This window comes from Paramacrobiotus metropolitanus, unplaced genomic scaffold (genome assembly GCF_019649055.1).
Source record: "Paramacrobiotus metropolitanus isolate TYO unplaced genomic scaffold, Prichtersi_v1.0 Parri_scaffold0000202, whole genome shotgun sequence".
NCBI classification, from domain to species: domain Eukaryota; kingdom Metazoa; phylum Tardigrada; class Eutardigrada; order Parachela; family Macrobiotidae; genus Paramacrobiotus; species Paramacrobiotus metropolitanus.
Genome location: NW_026570422.1, coordinates 54,476 through 75,314, shown reverse-complemented (window position 1 = coordinate 75,314; position 20,839 = coordinate 54,476). Strand labels below are relative to the sequence as shown.

Here is a 20,839-nt window from a genome sequence, read left to right as displayed (position 1 = left end):
GCGTATGCGTATTCCCAAGATGTATTGCTCCGAAAACTGACACACCGGAAGGCGAGAGGTCTATGCTTTCCGCAACCCCAGATTTAGTTGGTAATGCATTTCAACGCCAGCCGTTATTCAAAATTGCGATTGCACCGTCCCAGTCGCTCGAGACACGTCGGAATGTATGGAAAATTTTATTTTTAACTATGCAATTTCATTATCACCTCAACTGAAATTCTTAAATTGTTAGTATTTCTTGAAACTTGCTTAAAAACTAATGATAAATAGTTGTTGTACGGAGCAGAGTTTTTGTTACGAAATTAAATGGTAGGCACTAGGCAGCAACGCAGTGTAAATGCATGTAACCCGCAAAACCGTTCGGACGCATGATCGTCCGCCGAACGCTTTTGCCTGTAAGCCGGCTAACCCGTGCGATGGTAAAAAAAGCCGCGGTAAATTTTATAACCCTTTTTTTGGGCGGGCGGTTTTGCCGGACAAAATATTGGGGGCGGATGTTTTGCCAGCTGTGTTATGGAGAGACGAACGGTTGTAACCGACAACCTTCCCGACGGAAGAATAGTTAGTCGAACGCCTTTTCACTTAGCAACTCACCCCCCAACGCTAATCCTTATTACGCACACGAGATTTCGATTTCTGGTAAATAGTAGAACCCTGAACATCTGATGTCGCAATCCGGCAGTAAAGCATCTCAGCCTAGCATTAGTTTTCTCCAAACGCTCCAAACACGCATCTATCGATCCTGAGCACCTAATACAACTAAATGGTGGTAAAATACAGTACTTAAAACTGGGGTGATGTATGTTCCCTATAGTCTTCGGTTCTCTGAACTATACTCGTATGCCAGCAAACACCAGAGATTGTAACTTTGATTGGGCAAACGCGCTCTGCCGGACCGTTCAATAAAATTGTCGGAGTTTTCCTTTCTATGCCAACTGCAACATCGTAGCCGAAGCAGCGAAACTGCACCTGTGCGTAATTGCTCGCTTCTGCAAGAAAGTGTGATACCCGCAAGAAGCGTTACAAGAACTAATGTAGATAGCGCAGACCAACGGCATCCATTTAAGACCTGCTTTGTTCTGGATCAAGGTTTTCCGGGAGAGGACAATGCTATCGGGCCGGTCCTTCTTGAGCAAAAGATTCCATGTAATTATGTTCTCAATCTGTATACTGAAAAATATGACTCTTTTGTCGCCCTTGACCGCTTTCCCGTGAACTTGCCCGTAAACGGTACGTTCTCCCTTTCTTTGGAAGATTGACCATGAGTCCTGTGCTTGCCATAAGTTGTAAGGAGCTTTTTAGGGCTTTGGTCTGATAAATGGCATTTCAGCGGTTGTATTGGTGAAACCTTCGGCTATCGGAATAGAAGTTTCTTGATGGCCTTCGCTCATACAACGAAAAAATTGCTCAATAGAACCTTATGCCTTTCTCCACGATTTCGCCGGGAGCCACAGTGAAATCCGCAAACTGCACATGTAATGCGTTTTTGTTAAAACCCCAGATATCTCTGCACAATGTCGTATCCTTTTCTGGTCCGGTGGGTTGGGTATAAGTACACCTCGTCTCCTGATACAAGAATATTCTTCCAGCTGCGGCTGCATTCGTCATTTTTGTTGCTTAAGCTGAATTATTGTGAATTGCAGTTGAACTGCTTAATTGAATTGCTTAAGTTGAATAGCCTCAACTACAAATCCGGCAATCCGACACAATCCTTATCTCTGAACCCGGCAAACATTTTTTTTCAAAAGTCTCCCTCTAATGATTTACGGTGAAAATCAACGGTGTTTTGGGCACATTTCTTAAATTGACTGGGCACATAGTGTTCAGTTTTTAGTATAACCGATCCACTCTTTTTCATCGCCTTCCCATCTTCCCAGTAAACGATTCAGCTTGCGACCTCTGTCGTCAAGTTGGACAGTTGCCAACAGACCGGAGATTCGAGGCAGACGGTAATCATTTATCAATAACCGCTCAATTAATTTAAACGATTAATTAATCGAAACGTAAGCGTCATTTTTGATGATTATGTAACCTTTTCTCCTATAAAGCTACAATCGAAGCTGTATGTAAGTAACGGTCGCGGGTTTCTTCGAGGACCGCCGTAGTCAGTCCTCTTTGAGCTCCACGAGTGAGACTGTTGTAACATCCTAACCTCTGCTAGACCGCGATATTGTAGGATATTGTGCAGCTTTCTCATTACGGCAAATTGTCGGTATAGTGAGCCAAGCACGAACCGTCCTGCATTTCCTCGTGCAGTATGAAGGCTTTAGAGTGGAGGGCTTTCCCGGGTGCAATAATTTTCGTTTTTGATTTCTTCAGCATCTGAAGTCGTACTGTCATTGACAACACGTAATTCCGATTAGATGAATTTAAGAGAATTGTGAAAGTGTGAAAAGATTAAATTTTAGAGTCTGGCTGGTTTTCCGTATTTGGTGCCCTTTGTGCGATCATGTCAGTGATCGTAAAAGGATTGCACTGGAAACGGAACGCCTACTACCTTCAGATCTTTCTTTCCCGGTTAACGATTAGCGCTACAATGCGGCAAATACTTACAGTTTTACGTGCAACCTGAGTAAAAAATTATCTGTAAAGTCAGTTATCGTGTTAATTTTGATATAAAGAGCTGTTGTTTAACCGGTTGTCCATTGCTGCACTGCCTTATGAGAGTTCGGCTTCAGCTAAGCCGCTAACAGACGAAACCGACGATCTTAATTGCAAACATTTCAATTATTTATTAATTTCAAAATAGTTTGTTCCTGAAGATGAGACTACTGTTAGTACAGTATGCTTTGAGCTATCTATAATAAATGCCGCCATATCACAACTGTACATGCTTTAATCTTGCTTACGTCGCTCGTGTACATGCACTGACGACGACAGGACTTTTAAAAATAACGTATAATAATCTACTTCGCTTGGCCCATTATTTTAATCAGTACCGCTTTAGGGATCAATATATTAATCACTTCTACTGCATAGATGCATTGCTGGTCTTTACTGCATAGATTGCACACTGATAAGCGCGTAGGCTGCATAGACTGAATGGTGATATGCATAGACTGCATTTCAGTCAGCCGTGGTTGTTCATGTGGCCGCCCGCCACAGAGGCTCTCGATTCGGTAAAGTGATTAATATATTGATCCCTAAAGCGGTACTGATTGAAATAATGGGCAAGGCGAAGTATGCATGCAACTAAGCTGAAAAATGCTCAAAATAATTCTGATTTGCGCGCACGCTTAGCAAAAGGTAGCCGCTTATAAAGAACATGGTAGCTGTCAGTAAACGTAGGAATAAGCCGCGACAGATAGCGAGTTTTCTAAGCTGCCTTATAGGCATACGGTATACTCATTCCACGAATGATCCGTGCGACGAAACCGACAACCGGGATTTTTGTGTGAACGCCTATTGTGGACGCTACACAAAATTGCACTGTAGAGTCTGATGTACGGATAAATGGCGCACACGCTGCGCCATGTTCTACGTAACGTGGGCTGCGCCCGGCAGTGGCCCGATCTGAACCAGGTGCAATTTCACGTACGATCTACAGTACGTAGCGGCTACAGTACGATTTAGCGGCCAGTTAAGGTTTTTGCAGAACATGTACGGGAATGAATTCCCAGGTCCTTGCAATGAATGATAGCATTTCCTGCAATTCCATGTAAACCAGCGAACCGGAAACGGCGTTCGTTGTTATAACCATTGCCATTTGTGCCCTTCTGATAATTCGGAGTGCGTTTAATACAGAGTGATTGGATACGCACGATGCCAATTCCACTTGCTCATTATTACATTAAATATCTAGATCTACATACATCCGAACAACTGTTTTCCGCACTAGCTCAGTTTTCTTTGCTTTTTAACTAAACCTGTACTGGCATGTCTATATATACTGTACCTGCACGGTTTTCTGGAACGCAAAAGCTTTAAGATTGTTTTGCAGCGCTTGTGTTTGCTTCCCTCTACTTACGATCCGCAGCCATATCTAAACTAACGCAAAAACCTTTCGTCCACAATAAGTCCAGAGCGCGCAGCATATCTTACCATACCGTACTACATAAACGGAAAGCAACCGGCATCGTGAAGTGCTTTTGCTGTTATCGGTAATTGGTTGAGCCCTCCCAAACACCCACCCTCATCCTGAATACGTCAGACTGGTAGACACGAGCACAGTGCAGGCCACTCCCGCTTATCCTGACGGCATATTCCTAATCCTGAGGATTGCGCGCCCTTGAACACAGCGGAATTTCACGTGTCTCTCGCTATTAGAGAGTTCCGTTGAGCAGAGACACACCGTTAGCGCAGCGGCGTCCAAGTAATTCGCTATTCTTCCACATCCACCGGGCGTTCCAGTGTCTCTTTTTCACTTATCCGGCGATTCACCTTTGATTGCCCTTGTTAGCATATTAACCCGTTAACATTGTGTCTTTCCACACGTGATTTTCTTATCCCCGCATCGGGAAATATAAGACAATCAATATTATACGTATTGGAATTCTCGACGGAGATTACTGTAATAGTTGCGATTTTATTGTCGGTTATATAGATTAATGGTAAGTGAATGACAGCTTAACTACTTCACTGGATTGCAGTAATGTGTAAACTGGAATATCGCCGGTCAGAATAGTTGCTGCTTGTGCCACTGACAAATTTGCGTAGATGTAGTGTAATTTTTCTAAAACCGCATTTTTCATTTGCTATTACGAAACACTCGGGCTTTTCCGCACGAATGCCCATGCTGTAATGCGCAATATAAATATCCGTCCCGGCTGCAGTCGAGCGTGGTAAATTTAAAACAAACCCTCGGAATTCACCACAACTTAATTGCAATGAGATCTGATTTCTTTTTAATCGCCTTCATTCAGCGGTCGTGGCGCATATGCCGCGGTCCATGGCCCGTCATGTATACCAGCCCAGCCAGTGGAATTTTGATGAGATTATAATATCCGCTTTATTGCGGGATCACGTAGCCGGAGTGCGGGACGCGGCTGCTGCGGGGAAGTCTATGCATGATATGCATCAATCGATTCACTTTCCAGCTTAAGCGTATTTAAGTGTTTAGCTTAAGCCTGACCGCTTGTGCGCATCTGGAAAACGCGGGAGATTAGTGTAAATATCGTCCCGATGCTGTATACAGTATAGCCGGCGGTTATGCAATTCACAGGACATTGAGAACTCGAAAAAGAATATGCCAGTTCATTTAGATGCCGCATCTGCAAATTGCATGGTCGGCTATACAGGCAAAAAATAAAACCGAAATTATTTTACCCCATTCTAGAATTTAATTAGCTACACGTTTAATACCTGTAACATTTCACATTTTTTTCAGCGTACGGTTTTTACAGCGAACACTAATAATAATTTTACAGCTTTTGATATAATAAAGTTTGGATATTTTTGATGTTGACAGTGCACAAAATTTGTGCGATAATTTCTGTTTATTTCGTTAAATGGCGTACGGGATGCACGAATTATTGCCAATGAGCTCTTTAAGATATTATACTTGAACACTGGTGGCGCGCGCAACTGCATTATGCATAACTACTTTACCATTGAAACTTGTGCGCCACTGCATTAAATTCCCAAGAATAATATTGTCGTTCTTACGTCATGGTAGTCAGGTTCTATTTGTAAAGATTTCAGAAGCAAGTTTATACTGCATTCCGCTTAGATGCGGAAGACCATGAATCGATCAGCTCAGTGAATGCAGCAAGTTACTGCAGGTCATCGATGCCGGTATCGCAACGGGACGTCGGTATAAGAGGGACAACGCTTCCCGTTAACACATTTTAACTGCCTTTTCGCATGCGGGGTTATTTATTACTGTACGAAAATACATTCAACTAAAAAATACCAGGTAAAATCTTCCCAGTATCGCTAACAATTTTTTATATTTTCTTTTCACTAAATTAAGGCAATCTGAACCATGCTAAACAATAAAAATCAGCTCAATCCCCACGGGCAATCCCGCCCCGCAGCCGCACTCAAGTTCCTCCGCCAGGAAGCAACTCAGAAAAATCCGAAATGTGCACTCCGTTCCCGTGTAAATAATTCCACGGGATGATGAGGCGCTCCGGCGCGTGTGCGGCCATCGCCGGGGCGCGCCTTTCTCCTTCAAGTGCCTCCTTGGTCGCGGTCGATCATCTGGCCCAATATCCAGGCGCGGGCGCATCTCCCCATGTACATCTCTCCGTGTGTGTGTGTGTGACTGTTTTTGTGTAATTATACACTGCCTCCGTCTGACACGTGTGTGTATGCAGTGTGCCTGCATGCCATTCTCTCTATCCCGCGAAATGCATGTCCCCTACTTGAGATGCTTGGTCAAGAAGCCACTTGAAAGCAATCTGAAAGTCGGCAGGAAATTGCATTTTCGATTACTCCTTCCCTATCATAATACGCGCTACACACTGACGAACATGTGTAGATAAATGTGTGCGCGCGTGTGTATGTGTACTGTCTACACTAGACACAGCGTCCCTTTTACCGGGAAGAAAAAGCCCATCAGCACTTAAACACTGCACAGTAGCCCCGCATCTCTCTATCTGTGATTTATCATCGCCAGGAAACCAAGTACAATGTGCCGGCATCGCCTGCGGTTATTCACTTTGAGGATTTGTCGCTGATTGCTTCATTGCGGTCGGCTGATAATGTCAACTGGACCACGGCAGTCACCCGCCATTATTTACTTAGCATAATCAAAAAAGTTTTCATTATGCCCACGTGCTTGTAATAATTGGAGCTGTACTAAACAACGGAATCAAAGCAATCAGTTTCCTTTTCTCCACAGTTACGCGTTCCATAATTCACGTGTAAAAAAACTAGCGGTTAAAATAAATTTACAGGAAATAGTTTTAAATATTATAGCGTTCCCTAAAGTGATGCATTAGAAATTCCCTGTTGCGAAGGAAGGAAAATAGTGCATGGAAAAAGTAGGCTGCAGTGTGTGTGTGCCGGCACGCATTCATTGCCAGCTAATTAGTTGGCGCGTATATGTACAGCCCGTCGTTCCCGCGTCCAGCTTCGTGGCATAATAACTGTTGTCTTCCGGCGGAGTGCCGCGTCCCTGTGCCGGGGCGTGTAAATGTGGGAAATGGCTGCTTTGTGGCGCGCGCACTGGAGGAAGTGGAGTGCAGTTGTTTCCGTTTAGACTTAAATACCCTATTGATGATGGTGACGGGGTGGTATCTGGTGCAATGTACGGCGTATACACTCGTTCATATACATACATACATGCCGTATATATATGTGATGGTGCCCTGGAGAATGCAGCGGGGGGATGATAGAATTAATGGCGTCGACTGTCACTAATCGCTGACAACGGCAATAAATGAGCAGTTATCCCGCGATTACGGCCGGGGAAATGTCTGCCGGGGTCAATGGGGAATAAAAGTACCGGCGCGCGCAAGCTGTTGTTCAGCATATAGCCCTACATCGTCACAGCACTGACAGACGCTAATAAAATCACGTTCTGTACAAAACACCCGCCATCCATGCCATTGTTTAACCCGGCTTTTTTTACCACCGGTTTTAATGCGTAATTGACACCCGGCTTTTTAATGTTGTACGGGGTAAAGTGTTTGGAAATCAAAATGTCATATAACGCTGTATAATGTGTATTCATGGGACTGTATGTGTTCGTGTATTGAATGACGCGGCTGAGATTTTGTGGATGGGGCGAAAAAGCGGGAATGAAATGAAAATATCCAAACCCCGGGTTACGGCTATAGCCGCGCGCGCAGTCAATTCAGGAAATGAAAGCTGCAGTGGCGCGCGCGTCAATCGATGCGCCGATGTGTGTGTATGTATGTGCTTCCCGTTTGGCCCCCGCGAATGTTTGCACGAGCAACGGCTGCTGTGCTTGGTAAGCAAACAATGCCGGGGCTACAGTGCCGCTGTTAGTCAATCGTAACCGTAATTGCTAACGGCGCTTAGATACACATTTTCACGACTATACAACCATCGGGGCTGACCAGTTTTATCCTCGTCCGGGCACCAAACTTTATGCCGCGGAAAACGCGATGATTGCCGCTGTTAAGCGCTGACAGCACCATCGCGCGCCGTGATACACGTTGTGGGTTTGTGATTCTTTGTGAGTAAAAACAAAAAAAATGTGGAAAATATTGTCCTGGATCGATACAATCAATATTTGCATAGAAGCCTTGATCAAACTGTCGGCTGCAGTAACTACATCTTTACATGCAAAAGAGTCAATTTTATTCACTCTCGCAGCGCTGCAGCAGGCATATACAGATACATCGATAAATATATTGTGCTGGAGTATTTTTCTTATATGCCCGGTATCGATCCGCTGCATAGCGTGGCCGTTTCACGTGTGCACGTGATCGCCTCGTCCACTAAAGCGATTATCGTACACCAGCCCCGGTTTCTCCTTATCCGCATCCGTAGTTCCGCCACCGCCGGTTCCTGCGCAGTCGGCAACGTCCGATCGTTTTTTATTGCGCGCCGAGTGCATCGTGCAGTTTCATCTGTACCCTTCTATAGATGTTACAGTGGTCAGTGTGTCAGTGATTTATCGATATGGGGCTTTTGTGTGGCGCGCGCGGGTGCCAACGATCGTGGCGGACAAAGTCGCTGGCCCGGGTCACGTCTTCCGGCACGCCAACTTCCTATTAAAGACGCCATTTACTGGGGCGCGTCATCGCCGGCTATATTTGGATCAACATTTCTCGGATAAGCCTGCCCGTTCGGAGAAGCGATCTTCTTTTGTGGTTTATGAAAGCGAATCTGCTGCAGTAACCTTTGCCATATTTTTTTACGAGAATGCGTCACAGCGAAAAAACCGTTTTTCCTTTAGTTTTGAGTTACTGCAAAAACTTACAGAGATACTCTGTTCAAAATAAAAACAATCAACGATCAGAAAAAATATCTTTAAATAACTTTAAAAATTATAGTGTTTTTACGAAAACAGATTGCTAAACCGATACGGCGACCAGGAAACAGCAATCGGAACTGATTCCGGTGGTAACCTCGATTCTCGACTGCCCCAGAAAATCTCGGTCAAAAATCGTGCCGATTATTAGCAGGGCGCATGTGAAGTGGGGATGAGCATGAACCCCTGATTACGCCGCGAACTTCACCACACTCTCTCCGCCATTAGCGCACAACGTGTTCCTCGGGCGCGTGTGCCCTTTCACACACATGCCACACTCTCGACGCAGCCAGCCATTGTCGAGTCCCCATCACTAATAGACTGAATGAACAATATGCTTTATAGCAATTAGATTACACCATGAAGCGCATTTGGCGCGCAAATCGAGTTGAGTCAATCAGTGCATGTGTATAGCCTGCATGAGAGAGAGAGGGAGACAGAGACGCGAGAGTGAGTGAGTGGATCATGTGTTCCATTTCATCGCTTACCCAATCTGCGCTGCCCCCGCCCCAGCCCCATGCTGGCCAAAGTGGGTAACAGTATCAGCGTGATTCTACTCAATGACTTATTAGTTAGCCTGCCACCTTTTTTCGGTGCGGGTGGCGCGTGTAATGACGCGCTGTGCCTGTACAGGAACTGCAGGAAAAAAGCGCCGGCTTTTTTAACCACTGGCTCATGTTATGTGCCGGGTAAATGCAGGAGCACGACATCATTAGCAAAGTGCTTGGGCACAGTTACATACACAGACTACACAGTCAAGAAAACGTGATAGTGCGTGCTGGAAAACCAAGCTGAATAAGTCCACACGAACACAATCGGTTATACAACTTATGCAAGTAAGATTTAGGCATTTGATGCGCATCTTCGAGATCGAGCGAACTGCTGCGGTCACCTTAGCAACGCCACAATGTGCAACCTGCTTACATGTGCTATGGATGTAAAAGCAGAAAACAGTTTAATGAGGAGCCTGGGAAATTTAAACGCACACGAAGGAGCGCATTAGTACGGATTAGACAACGTTCAACATCCGAGTTTTATTAGAAAGCTTGCATTTGAGAAAATTTCGAATCTTACATTGCGTAATACAGGACTATGTTAATTACATCATGTTTTATTTACGGCGACCATTATCTTGCGCTTCCTTAACGCGCGCGGTGAATAACCTTTCGTTGCCGCCGGGATTTTTTTCGCACACGCGCGATTCCGACGCAGGAATGTCCGGCGATCCGGTGCATTGTGTCGTCAGAACCATGGCGGCTGCCGGTGTTCCCATGCCGAGTCAGCTGTCGAGCTCCGGTGGCGTTTTGCACTGCTGCAGCAGCCAACATTTTTCCCATCCATGACGGGCCCGTGCGTGTGCTGTGCAATGTAGGCTGTCTGTGTTAGCTGATTGAACTGGACGTCTATCGGGAACTCTGTGCTGTGCCGGTGCCCAGTGTTTTGCCTCATCCACTCAAGTTTCCTTTTCCGCGACGACGCAATTCATACACTGCACCCACAACTTTGTACACTCTATATATGTGTGTACATGCGCGCGCGCATCCCTCTCCGAGTATAAACCTGGCACGATTTTTCTCATCCGCTGACAACTAATCAAACTCTCTCTCCGTTGTACATGTGTGTATATATATGATTGTATGTATATATCGTGTGGCCCGCGCGCTTTACACAGTACATACATATTTATCTATCTCCGTCGTCGTATTTTATGCCGCACCGCGTTTATCGCGTTATCCTCTTCATCATACAAACCGGCGGGGTTTTTCGGATGGGCTAATACGGCTGAGGTTTTGCCATGTCAGCCATTTGCGCTAATCATCGACATCAACAGTTTTTTCTCTTAATCGGCCTGGCGGCAGTATCGTGGCGGTTGTCGCGCATAATGACATGTGCAACGGCGCCGAATTGTTTCTCCGATTGACTGTCTCATATCTTGATTCACCGCGTTCGTCTGACACCGAAAACCGGAATTTCTAATCGCTTATACGGAATTACACCGTGAATTTTTTTCTTCGGGATTTTCTGCTACAAGGTAAACCGTAAATATTTTATCCCGGTTTCTTCCTGTCCGTGAAGCGAGGCAATTGGGAAGACGCAGCGATTGTACGAACTTGTGCGTAGCGTGCAGGCAACGCAGCTAGGGAAGAAAGCGATGAATATATTATGTTGACAGGTCCGTTTGTGCGGCGTACACACTCCAACACGCGCGTCCCTTCTCCGTCCCTTTAATTCCCGAGTGTTGCGTAATCCGGGCGAAGGTGCTTGTGGCTATAACGTTGGCGCTCTTGATTACACCGGGCCGCTTAATAAGCATTTAAGCCGGCACTTAACCGCGTGTTTGTCAGTGTGATTAGCCGGCAAGTGGTGATATGTGTTAAATGTAAATGACGACATACATCCTTCAGCGGTCAGCTGTGTTTTTTCAGTCAACATTCCCCGCTGGGATAAATGATGTTTAGAGTATGTTGGGCCTGCCCGAATGGCTCTTGTCACAGGCGGATATCAAGCTGTATCGCGTATAGGTAGAGAGCCAATATACAGAAACCGGTTATATTTGGATAATCCACCGATCGACGCGTCCGTAATGATAAAAAACTGCATAAACAGCCGATCAGGAAATTATCCACAAATAAGGGACAAGTGGGCAAAACTGCTACCCAGGGATCAGCAGCGTGGTTATAGTGCATGCTGCCGGGTGGGACTCCTTGACGATTATTCATTTCTGTTTGGTTGGTTAGGCCAGTTATGCTTGGCACTTGTCTTGTGTACAGCTGATTAAGAAATCGCTGATGCGACTGTGCGCCAGCGCGAGCGCTCTCGACAAAAGCCGGCTTCCCCTGCGCGCGCGCGCATCAGCGCCGGGGCTTAGTTGGAAATTTCACGCCTGACTTATCAGCTGGCTAATGCCAGGCAGCTGCCCCGGCGCTCTCCCTCCCTCCCGCGCTGGCCCAGGCAATCCCATTCCACCGCTCAACTGTATTGTCATCCCGCTAATTTTTCCGCATTACATCCTGCCCCAACAGACACACACAAAACATCCCAATCAAGCCCGTCCGAATGAAGCCGGTTACCGTGTTTTATGCTAACCGACTCAGCGAATAAATTGGCATAATATTTTCATGCAGTTATAAAGCGTAGAAAATTAAAATTGTACCAAATACTTGTATTTAATTTTGTCTTTTTTTAATGCTTTAAATTCTTGAATATATTTATAAGTAAAAGAAAATGCGAACTGCGGAGCTGATCAATCTAAAGCTACTGGGGAAAACGTTTAAGAGCACAGGTTATTCGTATTATTATTTTTAAGGCGGAACAGCATTTTGTTTTGAATGAGTTTTTAACCGGCAGAGATTATATGTTAATAAAGCAGTTAAATAATAAAATCTTCCCCCGGAAGCAGTTAATCGATTCATTCGATTGCGCGCGCCCGGACAACTTGCCGGGCGTTTTGTCCGCAGCAAATTGTTGAGCAGTTAAGACCCATTTGTACATGACCATGCGAAATTAGCAGTTTACAACGGAAATGATCTCGTGTGTATATTGTCGGGTAAATTTGCCACATTATTCCCGCCACACACACACACATACACATACACAGCTCCACACTACACAGAGAGAGCCAGCGCCGCACAGCTCCTCTCAGCAGCTGATGAATCAAGCCAAGTGGAAAAGTATTTTTGGGATTACTGTCGTCAGTGTATGGTTAGATGGTTATATGTCGCACTTAGGATGTGCAACATAACTGGCCTTCTCCGCTCTTCTGCCGCGCTTACTGTGTATAACCTTCTTCTTCCACGGCACGGCTTACATAACCGGGTATATATTGCATTGATTTCTCCTGCTTGATATGTTAGATATCTGGCCCCGCGTCCATTCGGCGGGTATTTAATGGCCGAACGCTGATTTTGGCACCGGCGCACTGAGAGTGAGTGTGTGTGTGTTGTTTCCATTGGTCAGATTAATTGCATTTGACTGTATAAGCTTTAGCTTGTTGACAAGAACGCCGCGCGCGGCCCAGCCGCTCAAATGGCGCGGGCCTGCTGCCACTGCCGGGGTGTGTGTTTATTTTGAGCGAGTCAACATTCACTGCTAATTAACTTTGCATTCCGCCGGCGCCGATGGATGGGGTGGGCTCGGTGTCGGTGACAATGTGGTCTGTATAGTGCAACGTACACAGTCAACGTTGTGTGGTGTGTTTACGCGACCACTCCGATGTGGAATGCATTAGTTATGTGGCTGTCAAACATTTTTCAACCTTGAATAACTTACTGGCTGGCGTTTTCGCAACTATATTGCCGATCCAATGAGGGAAAATTTGGAAGAAAATCCAAAAGAAAATTTTATTTTTGCACCTATTTTCTGGAAACAAATTTCTAGATTGAAATAGTGCGGTAAATAGATTTTTGCCTGGATCGAAAAACACTTTTTTCATCAAGAAGATAGAACCATTTTTCCCAAATAAATAAATTTTGTTTTGTGCAGCTTAGAGCCCTACCAGATTCTCAAAGCAAAAATTAATTAATCTTGCACGCTTTTCTTCGAATTCTGTAAAGGCCGCTTTAACGCGATGAAAATATGTCGGCTGCTAGTTACTGCTCAATTGTCACCCCTTTAATAGGGCTGTTAACGGTTAGACGTTTTTGAACGTTTGTCACTCCGAAGGCTAATCATATAGCGCTCAGAACAGTCTTTTGATGAGAACTAGACCCAGTTTATCTATAAGAAGCCTGTGACCATAAAACAATGTCGTCGATCCGGAAGCCGGGATAATTCCGTGCATGCAAAACTGTACTCGGGTCGTCGGCATGCGGCACTGCAATCGCGGTGGAAATAATAGCTTTCCAACTGGCCTACTTGTAGCCGGCACGATCTGGACATTAAGCCAATAGTTTTTGACTCATTTGCCTGGCGGAAACCGGAAGCACTGTTTGCAGTGTGTCGGGCATTGTTTGTGTTCAGTTCTCCTAAAGCTGACGCTGGTTACTTAACTGACAGCTTGGAGAGGACAGACCGCGTGACCTCGATCCCGTACGCTTTGCGCCCTTTCTCAATGGTGTTTTGCACGTGCTTCTCTGGATTTGATCGCATCCAACCGAAATTAGAATAATCTCGATTTTTAAAATTCCCCCTGGTAATTTATTTCTGTGAAACGAATTCTTAAAATTAGTACTTTCAAAACCAGGGATGTCATGAAAAAAAAATACCGATACATGTTTTTGTTTCAAATTTTGTTCCATGCATAATTGTCAGTTTTTTTTTGACAAGTACAGCTTTATTTAGTTGTTGATGCGGTTACGGTTAAGTGTTAACCAAAGTTTCGGTTCAAACATTTCCAAGAAATCGTGCGTATTGTCCGTTTCGCGTTCTTTAAGCTGATCCTCACGTTGGCCTACCACAATTCCCAGCGTTCATAGAAATCTGCGCGCGCGCTGCCGGGGTATAACGTTACTCAAACAAAGCGCTTGACTCGGGAATGCCTCTTCCTTCCCGTTCCGCGCGTTTGTGGTGGGGCCGCGTGCGCGCTCGCCTTTCCTCATCCGGGCGCAATTCCCCGCTGCCAGCACAAACACATTCGGCGTTGACATCCGTCATGCTCCGCTGGCCGGCACAATGCGGTGCGCAGTGTCCCGGGACCAGCTGGCGGCATTATTCCCGGCTGCTGTGATTGTGGACGGCGTAGAATGCCAGCGCGCCACACACACAGGGCACAGTGAATGGCCAGTTAGACAAACAAATGTAACATGATCACAATGGCACAAGTGCGCATCCGCTCGCCGGCTAAGATTCCCGTCGGCGTCTCGGGTTACGCGGGGATATGCTGGATGGCGGATTCAGTAGGTCCCGCGTGGAGTTCGTTGTTATTTGCGCACGGGCAGTTTGGACTGCGGAAGGGTTGTGTGGTGTGTGCTGGTATACAGAGGGAGATACGCGGGTAGCGCATCCAATAGTGCTGTGCAAATAGATGATGTGTTTAATGCCAGAATGTTGTAAATAAATTACGCTAGGCGAAAATGTGCAGGAGGGCTTGGCTGGGACGAAGCACAACGTACTAGTGGACAATACTCTGGAGTGTTCTTTGGCCGTGCCCATCGCAATAACTGAAATTTTTTTAACGATTTTAGTACTTATCTGTACGAAAAATATTTTTCACATCTCTCGGCAGACTGTAAAAACGACAGACTATTTTACAAATAAGTTTTTTACCAAATATTAACGTTTCACTCACCGATTCTTTAAAGAAATCAATAAGGTTTTTTATCACTGGTCGATTACGTAAATGCTCGGTGTTTTTTTAATAATATGACGATCCTCGCCCGGTTTCATATACTGACGTAAAGGTACAGACAGATAGCTATCCATAGCACTATAGTGCTATGGATATATTTTTCATAACATATTATTATGAAATTATTTGATTTGCGGTATAGCATTTGAAATCTTCCGTGTAACACGGTTGAAGATATGAAACAGAAAATGAACTGAGGTGGTAATTATGATAATGGGTAAAAAGCAGCCTTTAATGTAGATGGACGACTGTGGCATTCATAAGCCGTACGCGCGTAGTGGTCAGTTGACAAACTGGTCACTTGCACCAATCACAATTAATATCCACCGTTCTCTTTGCAGGCCATGGACCCCATTGCCGCGCATTGAGCCCCCCTTAATCGCCTGCCTTTGGACTGCGGAGATGCGATGCCGACCGGTTGCGCCGCGTAGCCCAGCATGCACCCACCACGCCGTGCTACCCACCCACTGCCCTTGGCCCCGCCCATGCCGACCAGCCCGATGAGTGTCCGTGCCGACCAGCCCGATGAGTGTGGCCGTGTACGCTCTGCTGACGCCGTCGCCGACGCTTTCCATGGATCCTTTGTCCGTGCACAGCACCGCCGGCCCCGCGGCGGTCGCGCCGACCAACCGCACCACGGTGGCCGGCGGGCCGCCGTACGGGCTGCCTGAGACCGTCGTCATCGCCGTCATCTGCGGCCTGCTGGCCTTTCTGACGGTCTTCGGCAATATCCTGGTGATGCTGTCGCTGCGCGTCGACAAACAACTGCGGACCATTACCAATTATTTTCTCCTGTCGTTGGCCTTTGCTGATCTGATGATCGGCCTGGTGTCCATGCCCATGTACACGCTGTACATCCTCACCGGTTCCTGGCCGTTGGGGGCCTTTGTGTGCGACACGTGGCTGGCGGTGGATTATCTGATGAGTAATGCGTCGGTGCTCAATTTGTTGATTATCAGTTTTGATCGCTACTTGTCCATTACCCGCCCGCTGACATACCGGGCGCGCCGGACGACGAAGCGGGCCTTTGGGATGATCGCGGCGGCCTGGCTCATCTCGCTGGTGCTATGGCCGCCCTGGATTTACGCCTGGCCGTATATTGAAGGTCGGTAAAAAAAGCAAAAAATGTTTAATAATCTATCACACGGTTTGATGTTGTTAGTTTATTACTGAAATATTATTGATATTTTGGGAAGTCCTGAAGAAATTTACCCGTAGGAAAAGAAATGGATAAATTAATACAGAGAAGCGACGATTGTTTTTTATAGAAATTGATTATAATATATAATATAACATACAATTGCTGTACTCGACTTTTTTGAGTTTATTTTATGGAAATTAATAGTCGAAACCGTTTGCGAAATTTTTACGTTATTGTATAATTAAGAGAGCGTTTTAAGTTGACCTTTGGCTATCTGTGGCGCGCTTTGTTTGTTTATATTATTGCTCCTGTTTATTTAATTTCAGTTCTTGCGTAAATTTCGACAGCTACAGTAGGAGTTTCCGTAAAGGCTCGAGAGAAAAAAGCGGTTACAATGAAGTAAACGAATTGCCCTTCAAAAAGAGGCCATTATACGGGAAGTTTATCATAAATCAGCGGTAGAGCAACGGGCGCGAGTGTGATGAGGAAGGCAAATGAAACGATCAGTGGAAGCCATTAATGGCTGGGCAGCGGAAATAGTGGGCTAGGATTTGTGACAAGTTGTAGAGGAGCTCATTAATCAACGCGACGATCTTGATATTTTTCTTTGCTTTGAAAAATCCCTCTTTTATTGATGATAGCAATTTGGCACACGCGTCTATTTAACATGAGCCATTCGCCAGTACAGATACAGTGGCAGTGAGTGCGGCAATCCACGCAACGGTTATTTACCGCATTCCGACTGGATCACTGCTGCCGCACCAATCGCCATCGATTAGTCAGGGTTTATTCTAAGAAGCCATCAAAACTTTATCGGCGCAATGATTATTAACATCATGCCGTAAATGTACAACCAAGCTGGCATCGCTAATAGAACAAATTTTGAATTATGATAAACGTCGAGCCTAATGCCTGAAAGGCAATAGGATCATTATTTTATTGCAGACGTAGTAAACATCTTTAACAAACATCAAGAAATAAATCATTGTAATATTATATGAAATTTTGTGATAACACCATTATATACATGCACGTATAAAGGTCACTTTATATGAAAGCCAAAGCCGAAAATTACTAAAAAATTATATATAAAAAATAATTGGTACTTGGTTCGTTACAGTATTTAGCGAGTTTCTCTTGGAAGTTATAGCATTTTGATTAAGACGACTGATTTCCGCTGCTTTTATTTACAGGCCGGCGAACGGTTGCAGCGGACCAATGCTACATTCAGTTCCTGGATACGAATCAGTATATCACAATGGTAACTGCGTGCCTTGCCTTCTACCTCCCGGTCACCGTCATGACCATCCTGTACGTCAAGATCTGGCGGGAGACGCTCAAACGCCAACGTGACCTCCACACCCTCACCGCCGACCCTAAACGGCTGCCCATGCAGATGAGCCAAAAGTCCACGTCCTCCAGCGACGACCCGGCCGTCAACCCGCCCCTGGGCACCGCCTCCGCCGTGCCCAACTCCACCAACAACTTCAGCCTGGAGCCGCCCACCTTCCGCTCCAGTAAGCGTTTATCCGAGATCCCCTCGGAGAGTGGCATGCCACCGCCGCCGGTGCGTCCGCTATGGAGGCGGATCCTCCATTGCTGCAAAATCGACCGGGAGGTGACCAACGACTACGCCGATGACGATAGCAGTGATGAAGGCGCAGATATGACGGTGCCGCAGACCTCCGAGACCACCTCCCGGACACTGTCGACCAACCGGATTACCAATAACGACCGGGAGCGCAACGGTCGCTTGGCGAACACCCCGCTGTTAGCCAAGGGACCGCGGACGCCCCAGCAGCTCCTGGCGGATCCCAACGTCGACTCGGAGACCTACACCATTCTGATCACCTTCCCGGAAGCCGCGGACCACCTCTCGCGTCCCCGGATCGAAGAGATCTCCTTCGACGAGGAGACGCCCTTCTCGGAGACCGCGCCCAGCCCCCGGCCGCGGGTCTCCAGCGCCGATACCCAGTCGCCGTCGTCCGGGCCCGGCTCCAAGCGGATGCCGCGGCCCTCCGTCTTCCAGGGGAACACGGTACTGCCACCCGGGGGCAAGGGGAAGGGACGGACGCCCCACTCGGCGGGGCGCAAGAAGGCCCGGGTGGACAAGAAGCAGGATAAGAAAGCGGCCAAGACCCTCAGTGCAATACTCTTTGCCTTCATCATCACCTGGACGCCCTACAACGTCCTGGTGCTGATCCGGACGTTTTTCCCCAAAGCCATACCGGATGTGTTTTTTGATACGAGTTATTATCTGTGCTACATTAACAGCACAATCAATCCAATCTGTTATGCCTTATGTAATGCCAATTTCCGCAAGACGTACATTAGGATTCTGTCGTGCCGCAAGAGCCTTAAGACCAAGTCGCATTATAATGTCAGGAAGACTTGAGCAGTGTCGCGCGGGTGAATTTTTGTTGTAATTATTTGATGTATTTCGCGGACGTTTTCGTGCCATTGAATTGAATAAAATTACGGCAGTTTTAAATGCAGCGCTTCGCATTTGTTTTGGGCAAAAATTACACTACGTTTTTAACAAAGATCGGTAGCACAAAGAAACGCACAGTGACCTTTTGTTAAACCAAGTTTTAGACATCACCACATGGCAGAAAAATGGTTACAGTTTGCTTCAGGATCAGAAAACGAACATAAAAAGAAAGTTAATTACATCAAGTAAACGTACTACTAAAACGCGGTGACCTTTACTAAACGACAGGCATACACGCAGCGCTAATTTATTAAAAAAATAAAATCAATATACATACTGGGTACAGAACCTGCGCATAACAGAAGCGCTTCAAAAGCCAGGAAGGACGGAAATACAAAAAGTAAGCATTATAAGCTGAAACAGGGCGTGTGTATTACCCTGTTGACAGTTGCCAGACAGGTCTGGATCCCCAAGGACAGTGCTGTTATTGCCAGCACTCTGATCGGTAGCGTCCAGCGGCACCGTCACAGCCCCAGTGGGAGGCACTGGCAGTGCTTGAGTGGTTGCAAATTGACCATTTTTCCACCGTGCTGCTTCCTCTTGCGCTTCCTTACGCCCCTCCACAAACGGAACAGTATTACACAGGTTACTGGTGCAGGCATCACAGCGGAATATCCTGTCGACGTCGGCTTGGGTCTTCGCTTCAAACTTGTCCGGCACCATCACCGTCGTGCAGTTCCGTCCCGGATTCTCGCAACCATATGTGCTGCTTTCTCGTGGATCACGCTCTAATGGTCCAAATGTGTCAGTCCACGGATTGTTCACTACAGGCACAATTCACGTTAGTATCGAATTCACGTTAGTATCGTTCACGTTAGTATCGTTCACGTTAGTAACGAATTTCTCAACAAGGATTTGGCGGATGGGGATAAACTTGAGAGGTTACTCGTACAAAATTTATGCAGTCATACGAGACGGTATATCTGGCTCGACCGAAACAAAATTATAAGAAAATTTAATCTACATAGATCGCCTGCATAAGTGTTTAGCATAACTTCTGCCAGCCAAAGCGTCATATGCAGCGTGACCTTTAAGAGAAGAGACCGGTAGCATAAGTACTTAACAGCTTTGCTGAATTTTTGAATTTGCCTCAGATTCAAATCTAGTAGCAGATCCTGCATCCATTGCATTCTGTTTAGAAGTCGAAAGCATCATTGAATCTCGTATTAGGACGTTTTAGAGCTAGCTCCTTTCGGAACTGTAAGTTTAACTGATTTACAGAAGACAGATGTAGTTGATTTGAGTTAAAAGAGTTTTGCTCTGTATATAATAATAATAAAGAATCTGGGTTGATTTAAGATACAAAACGTCCATAACTTTGTTGGAGTCATAGTCCACAAGCTGAAGCGATCTGTACGTTACAAAGTATGGTTGTGGCGCGTTTCAAGTGCCATAACCATACTACGATAGAAAATCGACGATCAACTTACCTATGCGATACTTGCGGAAACAACGAGGAACCGTATTCTGGGATTTGCACTCAAACTGCGTCCATGGCATAAAAGTCTGATCCGTTTTGTCAGCAAAATTGGGACAGGCATTTATATTTTGCTCCGACACTGCTTCTGGGCACTCCAAACCGCCATAACATGATTTGCACACGTAGCACGTCAGCCCATCGCCTAATACATACAGTGGCCTCGCGTTATCGCTAATTTAATGTTAAGGTTTCGTGGCGCTGTGACTCTCCGACAGATATTACTGTACTCACTAGTTTTAGCCATATACGCTGCCAAAAAGAATACCAGAAGGTTCCAAGTTAGCGACATCACGAGGCATTTTTCGCTGGAGGATGCGCTGCAGATCCACGAATCTTCTTGATCAAGAAAGCATAGACGGGATTATGAAGGTACTGAGCAATTTTAAATTCCAGCAGTTTGCGTAATATCGTTCTCAGGTTCATATCATCTGTGTGCTGCTTTTAGCATGGTCATGTAGGTAGACCTCGTGTATTTACACTGCTTTTTAGCTCTGACATACTACAGTTATAAAATATAAATTATTTCCAGTTGTTTATTTAAGGTGCCATAACGC

The 20,839-nt window shown here is 45.9% G+C and overlaps 2 protein-coding genes across 4 annotated transcripts; one reads left to right on the top strand and one right to left on the bottom strand.

Moving 5' to 3' along the window:
- Positions 1-4,290: 4,290 nt before the first annotated feature.
- On the top strand, positions 4,291-18,790 carry LOC129600910 (muscarinic acetylcholine receptor M1-like). 3 transcript variants are annotated; one of them, XM_055499582.1, is made up of 3 exons: positions 4,291-4,550; positions 15,515-16,278; positions 17,508-18,790. In XM_055499582.1, the coding sequence occupies exons 2-3, from the start codon at positions 15,699-15,701 to the stop codon at positions 18,707-18,709; spliced, it is 1,782 nt and encodes a 593-aa protein (XP_055355557.1). In that variant the 5' UTR covers positions 4,291-4,550; positions 15,515-15,698; the 3' UTR covers positions 18,710-18,790. The 3 variants fall into 3 exon arrangements, with proteins under 3 accessions (XP_055355557.1, XP_055355556.1, XP_055355558.1); XM_055499581.1 differs by lacking the exon at positions 4,291-4,550 and adding an exon at positions 9,864-10,919; XM_055499583.1 differs by lacking the exon at positions 4,291-4,550 and adding an exon at positions 12,695-12,812.
- An 83-nt stretch (positions 18,791-18,873) lies between these two features.
- On the bottom strand, positions 18,874-20,829 carry LOC129600912 (uncharacterized). The gene is made up of 3 exons (XM_055499585.1): positions 20,517-20,829; positions 20,236-20,427; positions 18,874-19,569 (listed from the first exon to the last, which is right to left on the bottom strand). Exons 1-3 carry the CDS (start codon positions 20,572-20,574, stop codon positions 19,115-19,117), a joined length of 705 nt encoding a protein of 234 aa, XP_055355560.1. The 5' UTR covers positions 20,575-20,829; the 3' UTR covers positions 18,874-19,114.
- Between the last annotated feature and the right edge of the window lie 10 nt (positions 20,830-20,839).